Source organism: Corvus brachyrhynchos, unplaced genomic scaffold (genome assembly GCF_000691975.1).
Source record: "Corvus brachyrhynchos isolate BGI_N302 unplaced genomic scaffold, ASM69197v1 scaffold188, whole genome shotgun sequence".
Taxonomy (NCBI): domain Eukaryota; kingdom Metazoa; phylum Chordata; class Aves; order Passeriformes; family Corvidae; genus Corvus; species Corvus brachyrhynchos.
Genome location: NW_008239647.1, coordinates 1719326 through 1743733, shown reverse-complemented (window position 1 = coordinate 1743733; position 24408 = coordinate 1719326). Strand labels below are relative to the sequence as shown.

Below are 24408 nucleotides of genomic sequence, written 5' to 3'. Positions count from 1 at the left end.
GCCTCAGGCTGTGCCAGGACAGGTTCCGGTTGGACATCAGGAGGAATTTCTCCACAGGAAGGGTGATTAGACATTGAAATGGACAACTCAGAGGTGGTGGAGTCACCATCCCTGAAGATGTTCGAGAAATGACTGGAAATGGCAATTAATGCCATAATCTATTTGACAAGGTGGTGTTCAGTCAAAGACTGGAGTCATTGATCTGAGAGGTCTTTTCCCATCTAATTGATTCTGAGATTCTGAAGATGACCAAAGCCCTTGGCTATTCTGTAGCTGTCCTTCCCTGGCTAGGGCAGGTTCATCACCTACACACAGCACATGCAGGTGGCGAGCAGCGGCTTGTGTCTTTTAAAAACCACACCATGAGTGTGAGTGAAGGACTATGAATGAAACTGGGGACTGACCGGCAAGTCTCAGGTAAAAGCATACATACGACCTGGCAGATGGGGAAATGTAAAAGCTATTGCACAGCGCACAGCAGGGTGGGCCATCTTCATTTCCTCCCCAACAGACACACAATGGGCACACTCAGGATGGTTTTTGTAGAGGATATAATTAACTCACAAATACATTTAGTGCCTTAAAGGAGTCAATGAACACAAGGATACCAGTGATCTACTGGGTATATTAGGTTTCCAAAAAGAAACTCAGTTGTCATAGGCAACTGTTGCTCTTGTGTAGAATGTCCCCTCACAAAAAATAATGTCCAGATGATAGAAAACTAAATATACCTTTTATATTATAAAAATACCTCCTTCTTGCCAACTCGATTTTATTCCAGAGATGGTGGTATTTCAGCGCTAAGAATACCACGATCTCCCTTATACACATGCTGTGAACATTCACATCCAAACAACACAGGGAGGTGTTTGATCAAACAGAGCTACAGATGTGTTTCTATGAACACATCCAGAACAATCAGCCCTGGCCCTCTCTGCAAGCCAGAAGGGTTCCTGTGCAATCAGACAGTTTGTTGCTGAGGGGGGTGAAGATTTGTGAATATTTCAGTTTCTCCCCGAGACATGCAGTCTTCAAGGAAAAATAATTAGCAATTTAAACATCAACCTCTAAGTTCATGTTTACCACCTTAAGAAGCAGACAACAAAGAACAGTCATCTATAAACAGGACTAAAGTTGGCACTGCATAGACCAGGCACTTCCCAATGACTCAGCTGCAACAAGGGGTATTTTTGTGATGCCTCTACTCCTATTAAATGGGATATATGCTTTTATCTCTATACCTCATTTCTTGCTTTTAAGGCAAAACCCACACACTTTTCCAACTGCAGAAGGTCAGCACATTATTGGAGGAGAAAAAGAGAAGAGAATGGCAAAGCACGGAAATACAGGGACTCAAATAAGATTTTATATGATTGTTTCTTTTTTGCCTTGAGCTATAAGGCAACCATTGCCCACTTTCCAGGATGTTTAATTTAATTAACACAGCCTACAAGGATATTTAAGCAGCAGTTAAGAGAGGGTAAAATACAAAATGAATAAGCAACAAAAATGTCCTGTTTATGTGCATTTTGCTTTGTACTGTAAAGATAAAATGACTGTGATTTGATCTGTATCTGGTCTTTCCAGCTCATACTCAAATGATGTGTCATGGTGTTTTAAGCTTCAATGCCACTGCTCGTTAACAAGCAAGCCCATCACTTACAATTAGAAACAACTTTGAAATAAGTCCTCAGGCTGTAGCAGTGACAGTGCTGACTGCACTCCACTACTGCTTGGAAAGGCAGCTGTATTTCCACTTCCGTCTGCACTCCCTTCATGAGCCCTCCCTGCTCAAGCCTAAGCACAAAGATAAACTGGACCCCTACCAGAGCAAGGAGAAAGAATCTTTATTCTTAGTTTTGTTCTCATCCAACTTTTTCCTCCTCTCTATGCTTTACTGTGTTTTTTATTCTAGTCTAATAGATCCAGCACTCAGTACAAACGGCATTATCTTGAACACAATCAAAATGTTGCTGAGGGCTGCAATGAAAATTTCCCAAAGGCCTCAAGAGGCCTCTGATTTGTGAAGACAGCAAAAATCATTGACTCTCTTTTTAACTTTGAAACACATGGCATGGGAATGCAGATGGCTCCAGTGTGAGCTTCTTCTCACTGCCTGGATTATACCACTTTCTGGCTTACTTTCAGCCTGTACCCTATTATGCACACATCATTTCTAAAGTAAGGCTTTTTACCTCAGTATTTCCACGTGTCACAATTTATGGCATTCTGAAGCTTGTGCTTCAGAATCTATATATCTGCTTTTTAAAATGAACAGGAGGATCTGACACTTAAAAAGCTCATTTTTATTCTCAAAATCTAATAATAACTGTCAGCCATATTTACTACTGTATGACTAATCAAGACACAAAAGAAATTTGATTTAATGGCATTATGGCATTGTATGGTTTGCTGTGGTACCTCAGCTTGATCTTACAACTTAGTATCATCTTTTTTTGAGTTTGACCTCTCTACTTTCTAGGTAACAAAGGTTATGTACTTTTATGAAGGAAATAGCATGACACAGTTACAAATGTTTAAAAGATGATATGATAGAGGACTGTAGCATTGTTACTGGAGAACAGTCACTGCTTTAGGGCATGAAGTTCTGAAATCCAGGCAAGGCTTACAGAAATTCTGTTTAATAAGTGAGGCTGAAAAGCCAGGAAGATAAAGGTCTAATATTCATGAATCAAACACTCATCACTCCCACCTTTCACGGTAGTCTGATGGAAATCAAGGGGTTTATCAGCTACAAACCTCTGAAAAAAATTAAGCTTTTTTTTTTTTTTTTTTTTTTTGAAAACAGAATCCCAAGTCTCACAATATTTGCCCACATTTTTGTGAAATTAAGTGAAATCCTCATTCATACACTTCATCCAGAGAGTGTAGCAGCACATCCTGGTAGCAACACCCAGCAGCTGTTGGTCCAAACATTTGCAGTAGCTTCATGGATGCCCACTGGACTGAAAATCACTATGAAAATCACCAGCATTTCCTCTGTTGATATTAAGACTGTGCCATTATGAGTTAATATATCAATGATGAGGTTATTGACTTCCTTGCTGTGATGAGAAATCAATACAGTTCTGCCCAGAGTTTTCTATTCACACATGCATATATATATGAGAAGCATCAGACAGGTTCTAACATTATGATAATAAAACTACAGACAAGCAGTTAAGCACAAAAGATCACTTTATTTTTCAAATCACACCTCTCTCATTCTTGAAAAGGTGTACTTCTAGTTATTACTATTTTAAATATACTCTATATTTTCCTGTGAAGTTAAATACTTTGAAGAAGAATCCTCAAAGAAATAAATACAAAGCACAACAGTTTCACTTTATGATTTGCTTTGAGCATTGTCTGGTCCTGCATCCACTCTGGCACTCCGCTTCTCTTTGAAACTGTAAAATCCACAGCCAGCCTTCCTTGTTTGCCACAGCCCTCTGCTTATCAGCTGTTAATACAAACTGTTAATACAAAGCCAGCGCATGCACAAAATAGCTTACAGCAATTTAATAATTCTAAAACTTTCCTTACAAATACACACATTGCTACTAAGAAATAATTGGGATGCTTCTTTTTCTGGATGCTCACTGAAAATTCCATGTTACAAAATGCTTGTTTGATGATGTGCATGTCTGCTGGTGAAAAGGAAATCAGTACTAACAAGGTTTGCTGGGTTGTTCAGTGGATAACTTACAAAACCAGACAATTCCCAAAGTTATCAACTGGATCACTGCAGCACAATCTGAAACCACCATTTTACCTGAAACCTTAACTAGCCCGATGGGTTGGTAATGCATATTTGCTGGAGTATAAAATGACAGTAAAATGTCAGCAAGGTCATCAGAACACACCACGTGGGGTTTATTCTCATAGGATGAGCACAGTCCAGTGCAATAGCACAGATCCTGCAGCCAGGAATGGAGGCCTGATGATGCCGTTTTCTGACCTTGTCACAATAATGGAGAGGTGGAAGCTGTCCAGTGCAGGAGGATCATGTCCCTTCAAAGAGAAAGTTGAAGCACTTCCCGTGCCAGAAGCTGCACTCCTGAAAAGCTTTTCTTGAAAGAGGTATCAGCAAGAGCCTGAACAGGTGTGGCTGGGAATTTATCCCAATTACATGTCTCACCTGGGACAGTATTCCTGAAAATGAAATCAGGGTCTGGCAGGCCGATTTTGCTACACACACATGCACTTAAAGAACATTCAAAGACTATCATAAAGTCTAAAAACTGTAGCTGAAACTCGTACCTGTTCACAACAAAGTCTGAGGTAGTTTAGAACCACTCTATAAGAAAGAAGGAAAGGGATTTAATGCACAAAAATTTCGAGATACCATTATAATTGCTACAGAGAAGGGGAGGTTAACATAGTGTAAAAGGGATTTAAATTACTGTCTGTCAAGAAAGAGGAGCTGCTAACAGAGAATGAGTGAAAAAGTTCACTAAAACATAAACTTCTGTTTAGCCTGGCTCTGAACATTAACATTCACTTAAAAAAGAAAATCAGAGACAATAGTGAAACTGAGCAAAGCAAAAAGGAAAGAACACTTTACAAGAGACTGGACAAGGTTAACAGACATGGGGTCCAAATTGTGAAGTAACACTGTACTTCCCAAAATGAGTCCATGTGCTCAGTGGGGTGTTTGGATCCCTGGACAGCTGAAATACCTTCACAGAGGGACACTGAAAAGTTATGAATTCTTTCAAGATTCACTCTTGATGATGCAGTTTACTTAGAAAAGAACACTCACATACAATTAATGCCTTGGACAATGCCCAACTAGCAAATTGAGCACGTATCTGCTGTATCATGGTGAGAAGGAAATATTTTAATTTATATTTAAACTTAAGTTACATAAGCCAGCATAAAACCTGACCTACTTCCTAAGTCAACAGTAAACTTCTTACTGATTTTCCTCTTAAGGGTAACAGGTTGTAAACAGATCATGGAAGTACAAGGTGCAAAAGGACTAGTATTTCACACATCCATAGACAGCCAAATTCAAATGTTGCTCACTAGGACTTGACAGGCTAGTGGTAGTTGCCTCTAGAGTCTGATGTGAATGAAAGGGGACAATGATATTTTACTCAGTGTATGACAAAGAGGTAAAAATAAATAATTTTTTATAATTCCTTAATACATCACAATACAGAGGAAAGTTACAGGGAACACCCCAGCAACAGTGATATGATGCTGCAGAGAGAGGAGAAGGAGGAACAAGCAAGTTGGGGAAAGCATGCAGGAAAAAGTAAGAGCTGGGAAGATAGGAGACAAACAGAACTAGCTCAGGCCATAAGAATTGTATCTTTGTGTTGCTCTTTCCATAAAAAACTACTAAAGTTTCACTTCCTATGTTCTCTTTTAGCATTCATATTCAGATGAGTGATAGATTCCTTAACAGAATTCCGTAATTTAACAAAAAAAAGCCCATATAGAAACACATCTTTGCAAATAGTCACTTCAACTTGCATAACACATATATTTCCATCGCTATAAATGCACAGATGCAACCATGTAACTCCATACCAGTCTTTCCCCCAAACTTCTCCTTCCAACTCCAGCTCCTGCTTTAAGTGATATTTCTATTCATATCATCCAAGCCTCATGAGCTTTGTATTATTGCATAAAAACATTCATTTATGTATTTACCTCTCAAAATGAATAAGTGACATGATTCCTGAAACAGATCCAAATCCCACAACACTGACACCCTTTTTATTAAAAATAGCAAAACCAAACTTAGAGAATAACCCAAACAGGATCCTGGCATGTAGAAGCAAAAGAAACCTGCCTCTTTTCTCCAGCAGTGAACCTGCCATGTTTGTTTCAAAAGCCATTTCTCAGCATGACGAATCAATATGAGAAATTCCTGTGAGGAATCTTACCATCTTTTAGCAACTGAAGGTAACTCAAAAACCCAACAGACGGCTACAGAGGATGCCCAAAAGCCAATTCTGTATGGCCTGACCATGTTTCAAAAGCACAAGCTAATAGTTTTGTGTAAAGACAAAAATTTCTTAACATCTGTGGTTAAACACATTTATTGGATTCTAGGTATTAAGCACAAGTCTCACCACCTAGTGACTATAGCTCAGGAGTACAGTGACAACAGACAGGTGACAGAGACCAAAAATTACATGAATGAAGGAAAGGCGGAATCGAGGTTGTTCGGCCTGCAAAAGGGAAGGCTTTGGGATGACCTGACTGTGGCCTTCCAGTACTTAAAGGGAGCCTACAAGAAATGGAGAGGGACATTTTACAACAACATGTAGTGGCAGGACAAGGGGGAATGGCTTCAAACTGACAGAGAGTAGGTTCAGATGAGGTATTAGGAAGAAATTCTTTACTGTAAGGGTGGTGAGGCACTGGAACAGGTTGCCCAGAGATGTTGTGGATGCCCATCCCTGGAAGCGTTCAAGACCAGCTTGGATGGGGCTCTGAGCAACCTGGTCTAGTGAAATGTGTCTCTGTCATGGCAGGGAGGTGAGAACTCAATGATCTTTGAGGTCCCTTCCAACCCCGTCATTCTCTGATTCCCTGATTCCTCTCCAGAAAGCAGCTGTGATAACTACTGTTCACTTGGACTACACAGCATATCAAACGCTCATCTGAGCAGTAATACTGTCCAACTCACTTGATATTTCAGGACTCAGCTGGTACCTTTTGGACACAGATTTGGTGTAAAAGACCATATAGATTAATTTTGTAAATTCCTCAGACTACTTAATATAATTGACTGAAGTTACTGATGTATATCTGCCAGTTTTCAGGAGTCAGATGATAATTCTGAAAACAATTGTTTTAACTGAGCAGCCACACAGAGAATAGATGTGCCAAGATGATAAGTACAAAAAGGATGAGTAAAAGTTCATTTTACCAATAGTGCAGTGATAGCCCAGGGCCTAAAGTAGTAGGAGGCACTGGAGAGGCATGTTTACACCTGTGCAGGGTGATGCTACCACTCATTCAAATTTTTAGTAATCTGAACTTCAATTCCATTACGTTCATGTTAGAGATCAAGTACCATTTTTTCAGAACACTGAGCTGTATTATTGTATGAGGCTGCAAGGAACAGTGTGAGATGTACTTCTCTAATGACTGGCTGTGTGAAAATGTGTAATGCCATGGGTGTACAAAGATCATTCTTCACTCCCACCATTTGGACATACCATAGTAATCAAACACATGCAGTGTGATAAAACTGGTATGTGGTTGCACAGAAAGTCAGTACATTGGCATATGACAGATAACTGTAGTTTCCTCATACTATGCTGCACTTTTTAATTTGGGCTTTATCTTAAAAAAGTTTGCAGAGTGATTTTAAAACTTTTCTTGTAAGCGTTTAAACACAGACCCAGATTCCACCATGGAATGTGAGTAGGACTTTGTCATTACCTCAGCCAAAGCTTTGCAATGAAAGCTTGGGAAGGGCCAAAAAGACCGCAGGGTTTTTTTGAGCAGGTAACAAAAGTCATATGAAGGTTCACTCTGTAAACACTGCAAGCCACGGCAGACAAGGTAGCTAGGAGGAATATCTGTGTTCTTTGAACTGCATCCATCTTTGAGATGAGCACTTAACTTGCTTTAGATTGTCTACACCTCACTACAGCCAAGGTGCCAATATTTAACAACTGGACAAAAGCTTTGGACTGGCTCACTGTACCTTTTTTAGTCATTTGCACCTTTAAAGCAACCAGCATCCTGCCATACCACAACAGCAGCATTTCGCACCTGCCTGGACAGATTTTATCTTTCTTTTTTTTCATTTTGGAGCTTTAGAACCTGTTCTAAATTCAAACTAAATTAGCTACCACCTCAATTTAATGCATATATATATATATGTGTGTGTGTGTGAATATTTAGGCACTCCTAAAACTTGACCCCGGACCTTTACCTCTGTATCCTGAACAGAGCTTTGTGGAGCTTCTACATATATATATATATGTATATATATATATATGAGTTAAGTAGTACAACTGACAACAACAACAATAACCAGTTCAGAGAGAGCTAACAATTCTAACCTAAATAGAACCATTAACTGAGAGATGGGGATGGAAACCAGGCCTCAAGCATCCTCTGGGATCTACAATTATTTTTGAAGCATGGTTTAGTCCTCTGGCAACTGATATAATGAGGCACAAGCCTAAACGTTTACTCTGGGATACATTAACTCTTACAGGCTCTAATCATCTGCTTACTACTCTAGCCACAACAACAAAATTACCAACACATTCACTTGTTTATTTGACAGTACACTAACCCCTGTCAAAATATAAGCCAATTAATATCTTCATAGAGAAATGCAATCTAAAGCATGTGAAATCAAATCTAAGTTCTAATCCCTTATTAAGTGTCTCTGAGTGGGCATCACTTTATAACCAGAACTACAATGACACAACAATCAGAGAAGAATGGCATTAACTTTGTCTTCTAATTTTTGTACTGAAAATTTAATTAGACTGAAACAATTACAGACTTCTTTTGTTTTCTTTCATGGAAACCAACTCTCATCAAGTCAGGTACTCAACTGAAAATTCTCTAAAGTTGTCATTAGTAAAGATGAAGATGCATTAAACTGAATTTTTCAGCAATGCTGAGAAAGCACTGAGCTTTTACATGAGTTGTCATAATAAATAAGAAAAACTGATTTTCATGGAGAAAAGAAAAAAATGGAGCTCTGAAAGAAGGAAACTGCAATGAAGAAGAGCTCTTACTCTAACAAAATTAATGATTTCTCCTCTGTACTGTCTTTTAAATTAGACTTGGGTTAACTTCTGTCATTGTAATTCCATTTAACAGCCATTTGAACTTGTTTTAAAGCTGATTGGAAATGGCTTGAAAAGCATCTTGAAAAATGGTAAGCTGCACAATGTTTGCTCACTTCAAAAATTAATTTTCTCAGATAATTATTTTCCCTTGCATTCTGTGAATAAAAACCCTTTTATCTTCTTTTGGAAAAAGTTAACTAAATAAAAAGATTTTAGTAAGACCTTTGTTGAGCTCCACAGGAGTTAAGTCTAAGCCTCAATTCAACCTATGGAAGTAAAACTGAGAAAAGGAGGCCTGGGGAATTTAAAGATCCTGAAGTACCAAATAGAAGCAATGATGCCATAGTGTCAGTACAGTTATTTCCATTATGCAGAACTCTAACAACAGGTCTATTTTGTAGTTTCTGATAAGAAAGCAATGAGTACCTGGTCAGTTCTGCTCTAACCCTGTTGTAAATAGAATATGACTGATTACACAGTTCTGAATAATTACAGTATTTCATCACTCTGATAAACCCTAATACTAAGCTGTTAACAGCACAACTTACTTTCACTGGAAGGAAAAGATAAAAAAGGAAAAAAAAACTTCAGAGGAATATACAGCAAATATATCTGAAACTGGGCGTCCATAAACACAGACAGTAATTAGAAAGAATGAGAACATTCACACAAAACCACAAATCAGTTGTGTGTTGTATCTTCCTTTATCACTACTAATACGTTGCTGCCACAATATTTAAGACAAGAGACCTCTTCTAGGCAACACAGGTTTTAGGGGTGTTTGTTGGTGGGCAATATTAGAAGACCCAGCATAGTTCAGCTCTCTGTAAACTTTATTTCTTTAAATAAAGAGGGTAAAGGTTGAAAGTGTGAAGGGCTTGCAGCAGGGCTTGCCTTAAAAGCCTGGGAGCTCAGTGGGCTCACTTTGATGACAGGTTCTCAGAGCAACACTAAATAAAGACTCTGAGAAAGGCCATTGTCACAGAGAAGAAGTCTAATACTAAAAATTGCTATTCACCTGCATGAAGGGACAATCCAAACTTGTTTTTTTTCTTTTTATTGATTTATGGGGGTGGGAAACTGAAGGGTCTATAGGACCTCAGAGTTTTCGCTTTGGGAATATCAGATACCAGGATATGTTCATCCAGATTCTTGGCAGAGAATGAATGTCATGGGAAATAAAGAGACATTTCTGTTCCATAGTGAGTTACAGGACAAGATCAAAAAATGTTCTGTAGGTTATAGTCTACAAGGCTTATTTGTATCATAAAAATTAACTGTGCATGTCAAGGATTACAAATGGAAAAATACCATTCTTTCTATGACAGCCTAGACTCAGAACAGATGGCAGAACCTTTTTTGATTTTAGGTTTTTTTTAACATTCTCTGCAATGGTGGCTACTAAAAGCTAACAGCTAAGAGGTTATGCCCTTTGCTTATCCACAATTTGAGAGCAGAATTGTTTGATGAAACTGCAAAGAAATGCCACCACTGCCATGCAAGGACTTATCTATGAAAAGCAAGAAATGCTTCAGGCATCTCAGTAGTTCCAGCATGAATTGCAACTGGAAAAGTCTTCTGCTTTGATATTTAAAGGGAAAAAAATTCCAACAGTTTGGACTTATACATAAACAAGAGAGTGGTATCCTCAGTAGCTGGTCTCAATTCTTTCATGCTCCAGAGGCTGTTAAGCCATGAGGTAACCAGCCCTGCAGACTGGGAGGTGCCTGGCACAAGCAGTATCCTGCCTCAGTACTCCAGACTGTCTAAGGCAGCTGTGGCACATGAATTACAAACTCTATACAGCACAGTGGGCATCCATCTCCACCAACAGACATTCACAAGTCAGAACACAGCAGTAGGAAGGAAGGGAACTGTATGCAAATGTCAGAACTAAATTGTAATTTGGCAATGAAAAATAATATTATTGATAAAGCCTAATCAATTTTATTTGAAAGAAAAGGGATGCTTTTCTTATTTGAAATATCCTCTGATTCATTGCTACCACTGATTATATTTCTTCTTGGGTTTAGCACAACTAGTATCCAACAGGGAAATTATTTCAAATTAAGTAGTGTGATAAATTAACATACAATTTGCTCTGTTGATATAGCTCATTTTATCACTATGGTTATGTAAAGGAAAACCATATTTATCCTGCACTAGCTTTGTTTTCTTCTGACAAGGTTATTTATCACCACAGGAAATTCCAAGTTCATAAAACTGGTTAGCTGACATTTCCAATATAATATACTTTGTGTGGAGGAACAACCATCCTAATCAATTTTGCCAATTACATCAGCATTTGTCTTCATACAAAATCTCTTTATCCCATACTGAAAGACCAACATGGAGTTCTTCCTAAAAGTCATGCATATCTGGAGAGTAAGAGATTACATCATCATCAGTGTGAAAACAGAATAAGCAAAGTTGCAGGCAATGTAATCCAGACAGATATGGATGGATAACGAATTCTGTGACTGTAAAGTAAGAACCAGATCTTTCACAATACAGGCAAAAGCATCACATTTTATGAAGATCATGAGAAATGTGAATGCATACACAGCCTTTGAATTTTTAGCTCCAGACTGGAAAGAAACTCTTCTTGGAAAAATGTAATTTATCTGCAAATTCTTCTTTTGATATTTGAACAACTGCCTGTAAGTGACCAGGTGGAGTTCCACTTTTCTAAACCAAACATTTTTGATGTTCTGTTGCAAGTTGTCTTAGGCAGGAAAAATTTAAATAATCATCTTCAGGAGTGAAAAAGTACTATTTTCTTCAAGATGGATGTTTGATTTAGGAAGTTCCTTTTGAATGTAGGAAATGACAATTTTGTACTTTGAAAAGTCAACTAAGGTCAAGATTAATATAGATACATTAATTAGTTTGTTGATATGATGAATGCTTTTCTTGTCATCCCACTGATGAATGAGAGAATTTGCATCTCAGCAGGTAAACGTCTGATACTTCCTTAATCTACTGTACAGCATTTGCTATAGCCAAAAATAAGAAACAAAGTGGAATACAGAATCAAAACGATTTTGAAACAAATTACTAGTTACAAAGGAATATGGGTGAAGAACCACTTTAAAAAATAACATATATTCTGGACTGATGTATTCCATAAACATTTTTTTTTTGCTAATAAAAGCCTCTGGGGAACAAATACTTATTTCATATGCTTTCCATTCTGCTTGAGTAATTTTAGATTTCCACCATAGCTCTGCCTTTTTTTCCTTCTGTTTTCCTTGCCTTGGTTAGATTAGAGAGGTAGGGTGTTAATGGGGTACTTGATGAAAATTGAAGAACTATTTTCTCCCCCCTTGGAGACCAGCCTGATTTGAACAAATCGAGGAGAGTGAAACAGTCTCTTCATGTCCTTGGGAAAAAGCCTTTTCCATTTCAATACTTCCAGCTTTCAGACATGGTCCCCTTCACTCACAAAGAAAGAAAAGGTGCCAGCACAAGAAGGTTCTGCATAATTTCACAGAATGTCAGTGGGGCAGCAAAAACTCCCTTTCAACCTCCTTTATGGTTGGTGAACATGAGAATGCGAGGTGGATCCATGAAGGGAATGCAGGGAACCAGGTGCTTGCAGCTCCAACAGGGCAAGAAACAAGCTACTGTCCACCAGTCCCCACTTCTGTTGTTGCTACTTCCTTACTACTCTCATCCTTGTGGGTACTGTTTTGTGCTGGGCACTCAAAATGCACACAGTGAAACACCTGGAGAGAACAAAAAACGAAGATAAAGCAAAACAATTCAATGCTGGCAAAAGCATGAGCAAAGTAAGATGAAGTCTATGTGGAAGTCTGTGTGGAAGTCTATATGGAAGTCTGCAGGCCAGATCAGTGACAAAGTAATCCAACAAAATACATGAGGTCAAAAACATTTACTCACGGGCAATAAACATTAGACAGGGAAAGCATTGGAGCAAGAGGCAGCACTCAAATTATACCAACCTTTACATATGGCACTAAAAATCAGAAAGATGTTTCCAAAGCAGATTGGGATATTTGTAAATGATTTTTCTCTTGGCAAGTAGCAGAAATACCTACTACATACTATGGATAATAACAACAATTGTATTAATTGTCTTAAACACATGTTATGATCTAATCACTTCCTTAAAAGGCTGGATGTTCATGCACACTAGAAATGAAATTTAAATCATTGCCAAAATGATTCTATTTCAAGATTGCCCTCTGCTGTAATAACAGTGGCAGCTCTACAGACATGTCCTGGAGTATGTAGAAAGGCATTCAGAGTGTCCAAGGTGGCTGCTGCTTCATTAGATGAAATATTCTGTTTGAAACAGTGATCATTTTCTGATGATTCAAACAATACCTGGGACTAGTGTACAGGTGACTGTATCTTAGAGTAAGAAGACCATGTGCTTAAGCATTTTTTCCAATTTATTTTCTACTTTACTTACTTCTACTTGTTCTTGAAGAGCCTGGGAGGAGAAGGGGGAGGAACTCTTTAAAATTGTTACAAAACTTCTTTCCATATGATTTCTTATTGCTATGAATTGCACAGCTTTGTCACAATACAAACACTGCTTTAAAATTTGCTACTACATGCATTGTAGTCTTAAAGCTAAAGCTTGATGAATATTAAATCCTGAATTTTAAATTTATTATCTTGTCTTAATTTTGTATACTTTTATGACATCTTCTATTATTCTTCTTGCAAGTAGACCAGGTCTTTAAAGCTCTTCTCACAAACAAAGGTAATCTCTTATAATCTTAACTGCCCTTTCCCAGACCCTTTTAAGTTAATATGGGCAAAATCTAATACATAAACAAGACATGGATATACTACATACTCATACAAGACTACAGAATATTGTATTTTCTATATTTTCTTCAAAATAACCTAAAATCCTATTATTCTTTTTGACCATCCCTTGTCAAGTGAACATTGACCAGACATCTGCACTGACATGTTTGCAGTAGCCCCAGGTCTTTTCTGAGGATGTAGCTAGCTAATTTGAATTCTGACAGCATACATAAAACAAATTTAAAAAATCTTCAGTCACTGCTTGGTTTTTTTTAATCCCCATTATACTTTCTTGTGCCCCTCAGTGTAAGGTTTTTATGCAGATACATAGCAATACATGCTTATGTTTCTATATATACACTCCTGCTCACATAAAGATGTACTGCTATGCCTTTATATATACATATATGAACAGATTACAAATCTGCACCCGCACCCACACATAGACACACGTGCACAAAATGGTTTTCCTCTGCATTTCTCCTGTTTTTTCCTAAAGCTGAACTAATTCCTATACTGGCATGAATTCTCTCCATCTGCTACAGTTCTTGAGAAGCCAATTTTTGTATTTAGCTACACTTCTAGAAAAGTCCCCTTTGTACTCATCCCACTCCCATGTTTATAAAGTAACAGCTACTGTAATTTTTTCCAGCTGCACTTTTCAGGATAAGGCCTCGCAGTAAAGAACATTCTCTCATCAGTGCACCTCCATAAGATGCTGCTTTCTTTGAAAGGCAGCACAGAATGGGATGGAGGTCTTTAAGTGAGAAGATTCTGTCTAATGTATCCCATAATAATAATAATGTTTCTCATTTAAAACCTCACTTTACATAGTGATACAGCTTTTTTAAACATAGTGTGGATAGCACTGAAATTTAGCTAGTACTAGTCTAGAAAGAAGTGCACAATTTTAAATTGTGACTTTCATTTTTACCGATTCTTTCATATTAAATTCTTAATGGTCAAAACGTGTGGCATATTGACAAGCCTGTGAATTTAGAACATTATTCTCAGTTACTCTGCCACCTCAGCTTATAAAGAATACTGCATGTGAGAGAAGCCTAAGCCTGAGAAGCACAGTCGAGCCCAGCTGCTTCATCCAGTATCAGAATTAAGCATTTCAGAACAGGATCACTAAAACAAACAATCTTGCATGTGCTTCTCTCAAAAGAAAAAGATGACAGTTCAGAATCATCCTATGACCCACATTGTGTCCTACTTCTCATGGGTATTTTAAGAGAGGTCGGACACACAAAGCAGGAAGGCCAAGTGCATATACACTGGCGCAGTAATTTGTAAGATAAAGCTCTCACATCAGCAACTAGGTGTCCTTTCCAGGTCAGTAATACTGAAGAGAAAAAACCAGAGAAAACTTACATAAAGTATCAGGTGACCTGTCTGACAAATAAATGATGACAAGGAGAAATAATTCTTTTCTCTATAAAAGTAGGATGTGTGTAAGCTTGAGAAAACAGAAAGTTACACTTCTATCATGTTCTACTATACCAAAAACTATTCAAACTCCAGGTAAAAAAATTTGTGAACATCATGTCTTTCAAAACTTGAAAAACATGGCAAGGAAAAGATGAGTTCAAAAGATTAAAGAATTCATTAAATGGAAACATTTTATGGTATTTCTTTTCAATTCCAAAAATCAACTCTTCCCTTTGGGATGTACAGATTGTGTTTCAAAGTTCAAAGGTATGTGTTGGTAGAACAAGTAAGGAGTATTTTGTACCTATTACAGTAATACTCCTTGATAAGAACATGCTGCCATTAGTATATTTTATTTAAAATGAGAAAGATTTGACATACTGTACAAGCAGTTCTGGGCAAGTAATTCTGGAAACTGCTTGTATTCTTACTGAAGAGACTACTGAGACTATAGAAAATACCAAGACTTTGGTTACACTGTTACTATTTAAATTGGAAATACGAAAAATATCTTGCTGCTTTCTTTAGAAAATTAAAATTTATGACCAAATGTTACAGCCCTTCTATTTAATACATATATATATAAATGTAATTTAGTAATATGTGCACACTGACAATGTTCCTCCTGTACAGGCTTTAGGAGAAATAATTTAAAAAAATAAAAACCAAATTAGTGTTGGATGCAGATTTTAAAGACAAAAAAGGAAAAGACAAAGAGCAGCATGTGCTTATAATTCAACTGAGACACTACATGAACAGCTGTAACCTCTATCCATTCTCATCTTCACTAGTTATGTAGCGCTCTATATAAATTACACAGGATATTAAATTCCTTGCAAATAGTAACCAATTTGAAATTAGAATGATGCCTAAAAGGCCATTGCTCTTCAGGGCTTAAAGCTGCCTTTAAGAATTCAAAGTTGAAAGCAATGTTTCCTGTAGTCTGGTTTGCTAAGTTTATGCAATGAACCTCATTCTTTTTTAACAAAGAGTTGGGAATTTACAAACACTGGCATGAGAGGAAACAAGACTGTCAGTATGGATCAGTAATGGAAGAAGCCTTCTTCACACATGTACTACCCCATAGGCAGCTTCTGACTCTGATTCTAAGGACTCACTGATTAAGGCTGAACTGCATGTGGTGGGAGACAGCGCTCAGCAACACAAAATAAATATTTGTATTCCCAGTTCTGTTGGTTGGTCAGCTACTTTCCAGCTGTTGGCTGAGATGTTGATACCTGGTGCTGCATTTTTCTTCAAGAGTTGCACTACAACTGGACACAGACAATGCTATTGGACAGTGCTCCCAGTGCTTAGGAACCAGCTGCTGGTGCCTCTTATAATCTCATACTATAGAATCCTAATCTCACAAAGACTTACATATACTCTTAAATTCACATATTGTAAATTGTTTCACTGAAGTCAAGAGTAAAATCATCTGAGACAATACACAATGATTAGAAAAGAGAGAAGCACAAGTAAACAAAGATGGGATGATATTGCACTTGATGGGCTAGGACAAAGTATTTTTTTCTGTATAAAATGAAAAAAATCTCTTGATTTGGCCACTATTAGTCAACTGATTTACCAGATATGAAAATTACTTATAAGAGAATCTTACGCAAATAAGATTTTCTTATGAGTGAGATTTTTCTTATGTTTTATTAATTAAAAAGATAATATACAGGTGATAAAACTCAAGTATATCAGAAACCATACACCTTTCTCTAGTGCACTAAATTGGCATTTTAATTGTTCATCAAAATAAAGATTAATTTAAAATCAAACCCAATAGGAGTATTTGATGGTAGTGTGGAAAGGTCAAAACTAGGAACAGATGATAACACTGTTCAAGTGTTTTGCTAGATTGCCTCAGCAAAAAGATGAAGTATGTACATTTGAGAAGGCATTATCAATTTCACTGCAAGATATGAAAAACTGTGCTGTGGTATATTAATGTATAGGGTTTTTTAGAAGTTCCTTACCTCGTTAGCTGTGTTGCGAGTTCCAACTATTCTGATAAAAGATGCAGGCTGTTTATCAAAAGTGATTGTTTGCCAGGATCTACAAAGAAAATTCAGAAAGACATACAAATATTGAACACAGTCACAAAAGCCTGCAGTAAAATATACAGAACGCATTCAAGTGACAGTATGTACTACTATCACTTAACAGGGCAAATGGAGCAACACTTTTCATTGCCCAATTTTCCAGCACTCCTTCCTGATTTTTAAGTGTCTTGACTCTGCTTATGTGATTTCATACGTATATCACTATAATTTCTGTGCAAGGACAACAATCATAATATTGCTGAAAGTTAAGAAAATGGTAAAAGAAAAAAAGCCTGGATCAAAAGTCTAAAATCTTTGACTTATACTGACTGTATTAGATAAATGAAGGATCAGATAAATTAAAGTAAATTCATCCTCCTGCTCATGAGGAATCACCAGAGCTTGGCTAAAGAAAATTACAACTGTGGGAGAAAAAACCCCAAACCAAACCACCTAAAACCTCAGACTTTTCATACTCTAAGTGGAGCAGTAGAGGAAGAGGAACCAAGCTTTCCTTGTGTGGGCCAAAGTCCTTCCAGGAAGTTACAAATGTCATAAAGCATCATTTGCAGTTCAGGTTGTGAGCATTTCCCCATCCTGACACAGCAACAGTGAGGAGAACAGACCACTCTCCCAGAGCTGGTGTATAACTTTTTGGGCTAGAGAACACTAGAGGTACATTGGGACCTCTGTAATCTTTGTTCCTCACTCATACTCATCTGACCTGAGTGAGGTGCAACACCTCAAGTAGCCTAATACACAGCAGGAAAAGAACACCATAACTTTCTGCTTACAGAACACTGACAGTAAACCAGAAGAAATAAAATATACCAGGAATTAGAGGTTTCAGTTTGATACCAGTTTTCCACAACACTAGATTATTACTTGAACACATTAAAATTTAAATTATTTCATATTCATAAAACATGAAAACAAAATATACAGAATTTAACTTTTCAGCCAAATTTTAACTTTCTCTATCACAGAAGGCTTCAGAAATAAAATGAAGTTAGGTCTAACTTGATTAACTTAGTATGGAAAAAAACATTGAATAGTTTTCCAGAATGGGTTCTGAATACCTTCAGAAGTGTTCATGTAAGAAAAAGGGACCAAAGCAAAACTTGAATAGAACACCAGTCACTACCATCAGACTACCCCAAAGCCTGGCAGTATGACCAGCTTGGTTGCTGACTGTCAGACATTTGATTTTTCCTTTAGTGAGAAAACTCTTTTTGTCACAAACATAGCATTTCTGGGCTTAACTTACTTTTATCACTGCTGTCTGGTTATATTTGCTTAAAGAAGATTACAAACCCAATCAAGTCCTAATTTCAAGTAGTTTACTGGTCTTACTCCATGAGGTAATGGGTGTAATTAACAGTCATTCATGATAACAGAAAGGTGTGGTCTGTGGCAGGCCTCAGAGGTACAGCAGTTATCTACCTAATGGTATGGTTTACTTACATCCCTTATGTGGCTATACCTCTACTTTAAAGCTCAGGCTATTTCTTCATGCTGTAAATAAAATATAAACCAGGAATGGACTATTTTATTGATTGTTTCAAGACCTGGAAGATTATTATGATTTAAACATTTCCCCCCTAAACAGGAGAATGATTCCTGAGATTCCTTCTAACATTCCCCTAGTACAGCCAGTCAGTTAATCTCCATGGCCAAACAGCACTCGTTACCTTAAACTGCAAAGTTCCAAAGATGAGAGGCTGGGACAAACAGATGATCACAACACTACTTCTCATAACAAAGCATTGCATAGTTTGCATTATGCATATGCTTTGACATTCACATATGCAAACTTTATGCAAGGAGAGTGGTGATGTAAAAACCAGATTTGCTTTTTAGGGATTTGGAAAATATTTTAAAGCTCTACTAAATAAAAGAGTTTAAAATCCTAAAGAAGCTATTAAGAAGAGCCTGTGCCTTCCTAGACACTAATGTAGAATTTGTGTTCTGTGATAAGAAAATACGGGAAAGGAGAGAGGAGAGAGGAGAGAGGAGAGAGGAGAGAGGAGAGGAGAGGAGAGGAGAGAAAAGAAAAGAGTCTGTACTCTACTGAGAGGAGAGGAGAGGAGAGGAGAGGCGAGGAGAGAAGGGAAGAGAAAAGAAAAGAGTCTGTACTCTACTATTTCTGAGCACTGGTCAAATACTCACTGCAAGAGCTCAGTGCAGGTTTTCCAAGCATGGCAGTAAATGCCATTGTCTGTCCTATGATGTGGTAACAGGGAAGCTGATGCATTTATTTGGGAATATAGCTGAAGAGTGTGACAGATAGTAAGAGAGATTGAGAAAAACGTCTCTGAAGATTGTTTTGATGACATGCTTCCAGATCAACTCCTCCAGGCAGTTCCTATGCTCTTTCACTTCCCACTGCACTGCAAGTCCCTACTTTCTGCTACAATGCTTTTATTAGGATTGGATTATAATCAATCCTTTAATAATATTAAAATATAATGGAAGAGAATAAAAAAAATTCTTGAGGGTGTGAGACTTGAAGGAAGATATAGCATTTTCAATAAACTCGTTCCTAAGAATATTTACTATTCTGGTGTCTGTCCATTTTATTCCTTTCCCATTGGAAAGTCAAAATTATAGACAATTTGTAGAAGAGTTATTAAAATTCAAGCATATTGCCACTAGAGAATTAGTACTGGATTGCATAATGAGAAAATTAGGTGTCTTTTTTATTTCCTTAGCAAAAAGGAGAAAAGCAAAATAGAAAGCAAGCCAAATGGATTTGGAAAGAATCATTTTGAAATAAGCAAGGCAAATGTTGTTCACTATAAAGTTGTATGGATTTGACTGCAACAGTACATTTGAGAATGTCGATACATGCAAGGCAATACCTCTCCAGGACAGATACAATTATGCAGCAAAGAGATAATTTATGCATTTAACTATACCCCTATGAGAAAAGAGATTACTGACAGAACATTATCAAGGCATATCTGACCTCTTTTTGCATTTTTTTGCTGATATAACTCATTTACTTAGAATTCTTCTAATGTATAAAGCCATAACAATTTTTCAGTGGTGTTCCTCAATTAAAGACATCATAGGTAATCTTTAAGCTTCTTTTTAACCTTCCTTTTTTTATTACTAGTTATCTCTGCTGGTACTATTTTAATAATTTCAGTTTCTCTGCAGAAATTCTATTTCGCAAATTGTTTTGTAGTCTTATCATTTATCTAGTCCTGCCATGCATATGTGCTTACTTCACACTTTCCTCACACTAGCTAGTCTTTCTATTCTCAAAATTGCTTTTGATGGTCTTTACAAAAATTTCCTCCAAACTTTATACATTGCTCTTGCATTGATTCACACATAAGCCACTCTATACCATTATACAGCAGCATTAAAGCATATCAAAAGCACTTCATTTTTAGCCTGGGATTAGATAGTCCTGTGTAATAGATGGCATTTCTTCACCTTTACTCCCCATACGCCACACAAACAAATCTTTCAAACTGGTGGCAATACTTTCACCGTCTTTACCTAGGACACAGTCATAAAGAAGCTATCAGAATTTACTTCTCTCATAAAATGACACTGGTGACTTTTTGTGTCTCTGTACACCTTATTAGTGACCCTATAACAAATATATTTTTCAGGGTTTAGCTTTATTAAATATTCAGGCAGTGTTGGTATTTTTTCTGCTTTGACACCTGTCTTGCTGGTTGATTTGTTTTAGATTTACTGGCTCAGTCTGCAGTACTTCTGGTCATCACTTTCACTACAGAAATAATCACTGCGTCAAGCTAAGGTTTCCATCTCGAAGAGAAGACTCGGGACTTGAGACTAGCAGCCTATACTATATTCACATTTATACCAGGATCCTCAAGCTGAAATGCAGCACTCCAAGTTGTTTGGCTAGTAGCTCCATTTTTAAAAATAAATTAGCCTTGTTACAGTCCTACAGCATTTAACACTCTACATCTCACCTCAGCCACACGACTTCTAACTCTCTTGTTCTGCCTGACTCCCCTAAGGAGATGCAGTAATTGATGATTAGCATTCCAAAGCCACGCTTGCATCCTGTGAGCCTGTCATATTTAATTACATTTTAACTATATTCGTCTTCTATAATAGCCTGAACATAATTTAGATAATTATCTTTTGCTCTCTTATTCTCTGACTCTGCCTGTCTCACTTAGAGCTCCTTGCAATGAAAATCACTTTCTCTGTTCAAACATATAAACAAGACTCCTGGGCCAAGAGTTTTCACCTCTCCAACAGCAACAGCTGAAAACCTGATAGCTTTATGCATCTCACAATCTCTTCACCAGACTCTATTCAGAGGAAGGAAAAAGATCATCAGAAATCACTCAACTTTCCTATTTCTTCTTGTCTTTTTCCTTATTAGGCTATTGCAAGAAGAATGAAAGAAATACAGGTGTCTAGGTAAATTAAACCAATACCTTGCTATTCCTTAAACTATCTATAGCAATTCACCTCCTAAGAATATAATGGGGTTTTTTTCAGCATTTGGAATCTTTGCCTAGTTATTTCTAAGAAAAGCTGCTATCTTTCTAAAGATTTATTACATATAAATAGTAATTAAGAACATAAATAGTGATTCTTGTCCATTATTTCCTTCTCTTCCAGAAAGAACAAATTAAGAAAGAAGTGGAAGCTTATATTTTCTTGAGGTTTTCTAATGAGCCACTGGCACTACAGAGTACTACCACACTGTGGGCTTACCAGAGCAGCACTGATGAGAGCTGAAACCCAGTTCAGGCCAAAGATGTCAGACAAAAGAGAAAGCTGTTACGTGTAACTAACATTCATCAAGCTGTGATAACCATATCATATTCTTATCAAGGCTTGCTTTAGGCTAAGCAGGTACATTTTCAATGTGCACATCATGTCTCCTCACTTTCCATTTTTTTGTTCGTCCTCCAAGGAAAAAAAGGAAAGCAGACTGGGAAGCAAATGTAACCTCCATTTTACTTTCTAATACTTGTCTACATATGCCTTATTCTACAGTAAGTGATGAAACACTTCTTAGTTTATTTGGATGTACACTTTTTCAACTGTGACTACGTATTTTTTTAATGGAATTTGTAAAAGCAGGTAACAGAAAAATGAAAAAAGAATTGTGTTCTCTTTCTATATATTAGTCTGATGACTGTACTGACATAAGGAAGGCAAATTGTAACCATCATGTGATTCTGCCAAATAAAAAACAGTGTGCACAGATAAGCAAGCTTACTGAGACCTGAGGAGAACCACAATATGTTCTGCATGATATGTTACACCCCCTGCTTGTTAATGAATACCATACTAACCTCTCTTATGGAGTACCTATAAAGTAAACACAGAAGCACACACTAAAAATGCTATAGAAGTAATTGCTATACAGATACTCTTTGCTATAAAATACCAAAAAGGTGTAAAGCCACCTTATAAATTGCCTATAAAACCCATGTTTTCCACCATAACAGTATTAAACAATGAAGTGAAGTAATACTCCATCTCCTGTTGCAGCTGTAATTTAACATATTTATTCAAAAAGACAGACCCATAAAGAAGTCAGACTAAGTAGCCAGCTCAGCCGCCCCCTTGCCATCCAGCCTCCCAAGCCACTGAGGGGGAAGACAAAGCATGAGAAAGAAAATACTGTGAGGAGTCAAAGGTCATCAGCATTTTGGTTTATAAATTGAAGTCAATTAAGATCAATTCTACCACTGGCCTGCTTCAACTAAAACTGAGTTTCTGTCTCATGCTGTGACCATGACAGCACTTTCTCAAAAGGTGGGCTGTCAAGCATGAGATTCGTAAGGAAGCAAGGAAGGTGCAAGCTGGAAATAACAACTTCTTCTCTGCTGCTCTCAGAGATGGAGGCAAAACTGACCTAATTATGTATCTTGGCACAAAAAACTCCAAACCGCCAAACAACCAGAAAGGAATTTAAGTACTAAGAGAGGTAATAAAAATGGTGCGTATAAATATTACAAGAGTCTAGAATAAATCTGAGAATAATAATAAATACTAAAAGTCACCTGTTGCAGTATTTGTTTCGTAATAGCTTTATATATTGACAAGTAAAAAACATGCATTCACACCTTTTAGGAAACTTTCCCTCAAAAGTTTTTATTGTAAATATACTTCCTATAAGGATTGCATGATTCTGAAAGCATCTGAACTAAATTTGTAGCTATTTGTAGGATATTTCTATGATTTGGTCCCTTGCACCAATCCAAACAAAATATCTGTCTGCTATAAGAATGCTTTACTTTAAACTGCTATAAACGTCGTATTGCACAGGATTGGTTGTAGAAACCAGATGTGAGCTTGACAAAACAGACCTACCAGACCTACTAGAAAAAAAATACTGACATAAAATCTATTTCATGAAGTCTATGCTGGCTTTCTGACATCTTTATAAAACTTCTCACTTGAAAGACTCTTTATAGTAACACCTGCTTTCAAAGCCTCAGTGCTGATATTTTCACTTTTTAGAAAAAGTATTACAAGAAGAAAATGTTAAAATATAGTCAAATTGAAAAATGGGAAAATTGAATGTTATAATTATCTTTCTAACTAAATGAAGCAATCAATTTTCAAATATTTCCACATAACAATGTAGGCAACTGCTAGCGTTTCTGTTCTGCATAAACTCATATAATTTAGACTGCTTACACATATTTTTCAGTTTCAATAGATTGCCTTTCTGTACTTCCAAAAATTTAGTTTATATTTTAAAGTTTTACATAAAATTAAATTATTAGCAATTTGCTGGAAACTGGCAGAATGCCATGAGCCAAATTTCTATGTTGTGGCAAGAACCATGCGTGTAGTATCTACACACACACCCTTGGGGGATGGCAGTGGCAGATGAAGCTGACAGCAGATGAAGGCTGCGAACTGGAGTAACTTGGGAGTTCACCTTCCTTCTGCGTACACCAGAGCACACATGCAAAAGACAAATCTGCATAATCCCAGAGTTTGAATTGGGTTTTTTGTGCTTACTCATTACCAATAGTTATTGCTCCTGATGTTCACACTGATAGCAAAGATATGAAAAGCCATCCAATGCAATAACATACTCAATAATACAATTAATGGGATGCTTTCAACTTTGAAGACGTCTCCTCCCCATAAACGTACAACAGATTGTGGGCTATTTTTATTATATAACTTTTCATACCAATGGAAAAGTTGATTAAAAACAAATGTATAAACAATTCTTTTAGAGATATGAGACAGAAACATGCTCCCTATTAATCAGTTTCTTTGTAGTGTGTACACTAACACTATTTATCACACTTGTCTCTTACATTCCCCTGGGTGTAATTTCACGGCCCACTCGTAAAAACTTCACATTTACAGCAACC

At 37.0% G+C, this 24408-nt stretch overlaps 1 protein-coding gene across 1 annotated transcript in view; it reads right to left on the bottom strand.

Annotated features, from left to right (window-relative positions):
* Positions 1–3180: 3180 nt before the first annotated feature.
* The window catches only part of BTBD9 (BTB domain containing 9), a 114154-nt gene continuing 92926 nt past the window's right edge, over positions 3181–24408 (bottom strand). Inside the window, exons 10-11 of the mRNA XM_008639831.2 lie at positions 16991–17069; positions 3181–12514 (exon numbers count right to left, since the gene is read on the bottom strand). Coding sequence (XP_008638053.2) covers positions 12410–12514; positions 16991–17069 — 184 coding nt within the window. The 3' untranslated portion in view covers positions 3181–12409. The remainder of the gene's footprint in view (positions 12515–16990; positions 17070–24408) is intronic.